At 37.9% G+C, this 5,397-nt stretch overlaps 1 protein-coding gene across 1 annotated transcript; it reads left to right on the forward strand.

Moving 5' to 3' along the window:
- Positions 1 to 528: 528 nt before the first annotated feature.
- Positions 529 to 5,161, forward strand: LOC130736241 (beta-glucuronosyltransferase GlcAT14A-like; the record flags this gene model as incomplete). The annotated part of the gene is made up of 3 exons (XM_057588084.1): positions 529 to 727; positions 972 to 1,406; positions 4,753 to 5,161. Coding segments are annotated over 3 exons (714 nt in total), but the record flags the coding sequence as incomplete, so codon positions are not given.
- Positions 5,162 to 5,397: the final 236 nt, after the last annotated feature.

The raw sequence follows: 5,397 nt of genomic DNA on the forward strand, positions 1-5,397 counted from the left end.
CGTCCTTGTGAAGTGGAATCTAAAGGTCGAATAAAGTTTCTGTTGGTGAATTGGCATTTGTTAGTCTGACTGTTTTTTTTTTTTAAATTGGCAGTCTGACTGATATGGTGACTAGAGGGGAAAATTTTTCAAACCTTCTGTAGGACCTATTTTCTACACTAAAAGCATGACACCTGACATGTATTGTTATTTTTAGTTTTCTTTTTAAGAAAACTATAAAAGACTGTTATTTTCGAGGTAGTTGCTACTGTTGAATACTAAAAATAAAGGTAGTTGCATAAATGCTCATATTGTTCTGAGTAATGACCTTTATTCACTGAATTGTGCTTATTGTGAGTTCATAGATGAGCCATTTCTCATTTATATTCGTGTATCTCAGTTTGACAATTGTCTCTTTTCCTGACTTGTCTAAGTTACTGATCCGTGCTCTGTTTTCTTTATCAGATCTGTCCCATGTTTTCTCTTCAGCAAGGAGGGACCTAAATTTCATTGATCATACTGGTGACTTGGATGGAAAGAGTATGAAAACTACCACTAGCTCTAGCTGCTACTTTGTGGCCATATTCAATTAGTCCTAGATCATTTATTTATGTACTCATCTGCCCATGCAGGAGTGATAGGTTCCAACCTATTGTAGTTGATCCAGGGCTATATTTAGCTAGGAGAAGCCAAATTTTTCAAGCTACAGAGAAGAGGGCAACACCTGATGCATTCAAACTCTTCACAGGTAAATCTGTTCTATCAGGCAAAAATGATTCGTGGGCATTCGCCTAGTGTCCAGTGTGAGAAATGAAGAGAAGTAATGAATATGATATATGATTTATGTGATAAGGAGAGATAGAGAAAAATGAGGTGTATGTGAGGTGTCTAACTGTTTGGATGTCTAAGTATCATTATTGTTTCTCTCATGCTATGTTTGCGTAACACTGTTGCCTCAGGTTAATTATGTTGAATGCTTTCCTTGTCTGCAGGTTCACCATGGGTCATCTTGAGCAGACCCTTTCTGGAGTTCTGCATTTTTGGTTGGGATAATTTGCCTCGAACACTGCTGATGTATTTTACAAATGTGAAGTTATCCCAGGAAGGGTACTTTCACTCAGTCATTTGCAATGCACCAGAATTCAAGAACACAACAGTAAATGGCGACTTACGATACATGATATGGGACAATCCTCCAAAGATGGAACCGCTCTTCCTGAACGCCTCTGTTTATGATCAGATGGTGGAAAGTGGAGCCGCTTTTGCAAGACAGTTCCAAGTTGATAACCCTGTGCTGGACATGATTGATGAAAAGATCCTCCGTCGCGGTCGCCATCAAGCTGCCCCCGGGGCATGGTGCACCGGGAGGAGGAGCTGGTGGGTGGATCCATGCTCCCAGTGGGGTGATGTCAATATCCTGAAGCCTGGTCCCACTACACCAGAAAAGGGCTTTTACAGCGCCCCTATTACAACGGTTTCGGTTGCAGCCGCTGTAAAAACGAAAAACACGGAGCGGATCATAGGCTTTTACAGCGGTTGATTTATTAACCGCTGTAAAAGCTTTGACTAGTAACAGCGATTGGTTTATTTAACCGTTTTAAATAGTGAAGTTTCATAATTTACAGCGTTTTACTACGAACCGCTGTAAATATTCACTCTGAAAATATATATTTTAATTATTTTCGTAAAATTGTAGAACACACTAACTTTACCCAAATATATCTTGTAAAACCCTTAATTTTATAACTCTACCGCTCTATCTGCTACCTCCGTCTCTCAACCGCTGTGCTTCATCTCTCAAAGCTTGCCGCGCCCGTCGTGCCGCCACCGTCTCTGCCGCTCTTGTTTCACGTCGCTGCTATAACAAAACCCTAGTGCTGCGGTGGTACACTCCCACATATTCCCGAGTCTCATTTTCCTATCCGCGCCTTCTCTCGATGCGACGCCCCTTTTGGGTACCTCTCTCTCTCTCTCGTGCTTGAGATTAGTTGAATTTCTGTTTCCTCTTCTAGATCTGCATTTTAGGATCTGCAATTTTTTCGTGATATAATGCATATTTTGTTGGTAGACTTTGTAGATCAGTGTTCTTCTGTTTCTGCCTGTTATATAATTTCCCCTGTTTAGTTCGTTAGTTTGTTTGAATCTCATGTTTGAGTGGTGGTGGTATTCAGTTTACGAAATTGAACCCAATCATTTATCATTTTCTATTCTTAATTTATGATATCAGTCTCACACTGAACCTAATTTGGAAAATGGAATAGATTATCTGAGAGATTAATACATGTCTGCATATACTTCTACAGTTCTATGAGTAGCCTTACACGTCTGCATATACTTCTACAGTTCTATGAGTAGCTTCTGGCAGGTCATGGCTGCGCCTATGATGGAGGCAGAAGTTTAGGTTTGTTTGTTTAGGGTTCTTTTACTTTGTTTCTGATTAAGCCTGTTTAAATTTATTTGGTTTGTAACTTGGTGTTCTCTTATCTGGATGCTAATTACTGAATGTTTCTCCATTAATGTTTTAGAAGCTCTCGTTTAAAGCTCACCCTTCGGAGTGATAGGTTCGTTCATCTTTTCAATTGTTGTGATAGGGTTTCTGTAGTTACTTTCACATTGAAGACACAATCTCAAGATTTCTATATTTAGGTGTGACGCGTTGGTGTTTTTGCAGTTTTGCTAAAAACTCCATCCATAGCTCATTAGTTCTGACTAATCATTCGGGCAAGTGATCCAAACTTTTTCCGTTCCCCTCTGGTGAATAGTTTATACTTTGGCATATCACTTTTTAATTCAAAAAGTTATAACAAACAACCCTTAAATTGGAGGAATTTTACACTGTGGTTCTTCCCTGCATAGTTTTTAGGTTTGTACTGCAAGTTTTTCTTGTTCTGTTAGCCATATTCATGTCAATGATCCTATGTTGCAGATAATTTGAACTTTGTATTTCTGTTTCTATTATATCTGAACTTGTCAATGTGTTTCGTTGTTAACTTTGAGTTCTCATCCCTCTTGTTTTTGTGGATCAACATAGTCTTACTAGTGCACCCCGTCGTGCCGCCACCGTCCCTGTTGCGCCGCTGCCGCTCTTGTTTTGTGTCGCTTCGTGCAGTAGTTCGTCACCCTGTTGTCAGAGTTTAATATCGTTCATTGTTCCTCTCCTCAAGCAAGTTTCTTCTTCGTCATAAGGTAATTTTGAATGCACCTTTATAATCATTTTGTGAGGAACCATTATACTATACAATTCTTCTTTTTCTTGGTCTTTTAAGGGCTCTGCATTCCTCACCCGTTGACTGGTTAAAATAAGTCAGAATTTAATTCTAGTTGGCTCTTACATAAATTTCGTGTTTCAGATACTGGATAACTTAAATCACAAACTTAATATGCCTTATTCTAGTCCGACTTTCAATTTATCGACTGTAACTCAATTGAGCTCCTAATAAACCATGTTTGAGTCATTACCTATCACCCTTTAGGAAATTTTCTCTAGGAAACAAGGACATGATTTATAGAATTTTGACCTTGTTTAATTTTGATCTTTCTTTAGTTTGGCTACATACTTATTCTGTGCAAAATTTGGCAATGACGAAGATAGTTAAGAAAAAAAATTCCGTTGATATTTGGCGCCTTTCTCAGATAAAAACTTTAGAACTAATATTTGTTACTAATGATAGATGCTTATCCATGCATTGGTGAGATGAGGTGAACGACTTTTTCAATAAAGCAAGGTAAAAAATAAGTTCTCTCTTTTGAGTTTAACCTTCCATGTGTGTGTGTGTTTGTGCTTGTATTTTAGGACTAGTCACATTCATCTTGTTGATTTGCCAAATGCGTTTTTAATAAGTTTAACATTAATTATATGTATATTTCAGGGCTAAGGTTATCTTTGGATTAAATGCTCATGTTGGAAAACATGTAAATCTCAGTTCTGCTATTGGACCTTGGAGCTAATTCAATGCTATCTCTTATATGTTACTGGCACAATAAGACTATAATTGATAATGATTATCTTTAGGCTCTCATCATCTTTATCACAAGGCACGTGCACTTGAAAATGATAAAATTTCTTCCCCAAATTTAATTTCTGATTTGAATATTTGTAGATGGTACCGGATTAAGATTACTGTGAGATGACATTTTGGGGGAAGGTGTATTAATTTTCTCAATATTGTGATGAATTTGATAAACAGATTAGGTCACTTTAGATTATGACAAGGAAAAATTACAAGAAAGATTAGCCAAGATTTTTGGGGGTGTTGCAGTGCTTAAGGTATGGATATTTAAGTTGACCTTGCTTGCTTATGGGTTTTTAGCCTATCCTCCTCTCACTTGCCAAATCATCATAGTTAGTTACTTTTGTGTATTCCATATTTTTTTTTTGTACTTTACAATAAAATACAAAATAGTTTGTAATTTCATGATTTAGAGATGAAGTGGACGTGGTTGATATGCTTTAGAAATTGTTGATTTTATGGCTGAACTAGCATGGTAGGTAATGGCATATTGGAAAAAACAAAAAGACCTATTATAGCGGTTCCTCAGTAAACCGCTGTAATAGACGAAATAATTACAGCGGTTGAGGGTAGAAAACCGTTGTTAAAGAGTAGTAATTACAACGGTTACCTATAAAAACCGCTGTAAATAAGGGATCTTTTACAGCGGTTCGAACCGCTGTAACGTCTTTTACAGCGGCGAGATCTACAGCAGTTAGGACCCGCTGAAAACCGCTGTAAAAGGGCCAATTTAACCGCTGTTAAAGGCATTTTTTGGCGTAGTGTCCTCAGGCTAAGAAGCTTGAGGGGTCTGTTTCAAGCCTCCTTGATGACTTGGGCTCACAGACCAATCAGTGCCAGTGAACAGACACATCAATAGAAACAGTTTAGGAAGCTGTGTAGTTTTTTGTACTGTGATTCATCAATCAGTAGAAGTTACCATTTACTGAAGAACAAATTCTTTGGCCACCAAAGTTTAATATCAATCTGGGAAGGAGGGTCTCCTGTCATAGCTAGCAGTGTTTGCAGGTGAGTGTGCATACTGCATAGCAAAACTTCTGAGTTGGAGTGGAGAAGGGAATAATGTATGAGCTTTGGGGCTGTATAGTTTTGGAGGCTTAATATTTATGGTTGATCCTCCAATACCTTTAATAGTAGAGGCTAGGAGGATATTCCTCCTGGTTCCATTTTCATCATGTTGTATGTTCTGTATGACCATAGAGATTTTAGACGATTCAAGCAGAAACTTTATTCTTTTACGGACGTGATTGTCATTTTCCATTCTCTTATCCTTTACCTTCAGTGCACTCTTCCAAGTGCCATATGTTAACAAACTCAGAGATGGATTGAAGAGGTTAAAATGTCATAAATGGAGGGATTAAAGCCACTTTGAAAAGTTTGGATGAGTCTCCAACAGATAAGCCAAACA

The sequence above is a fragment of the Lotus japonicus genome, chromosome 2 (assembly GCF_012489685.1).
Source record: "Lotus japonicus ecotype B-129 chromosome 2, LjGifu_v1.2".
NCBI lineage: Eukaryota > Viridiplantae > Streptophyta > Magnoliopsida > Fabales > Fabaceae > Lotus > Lotus japonicus.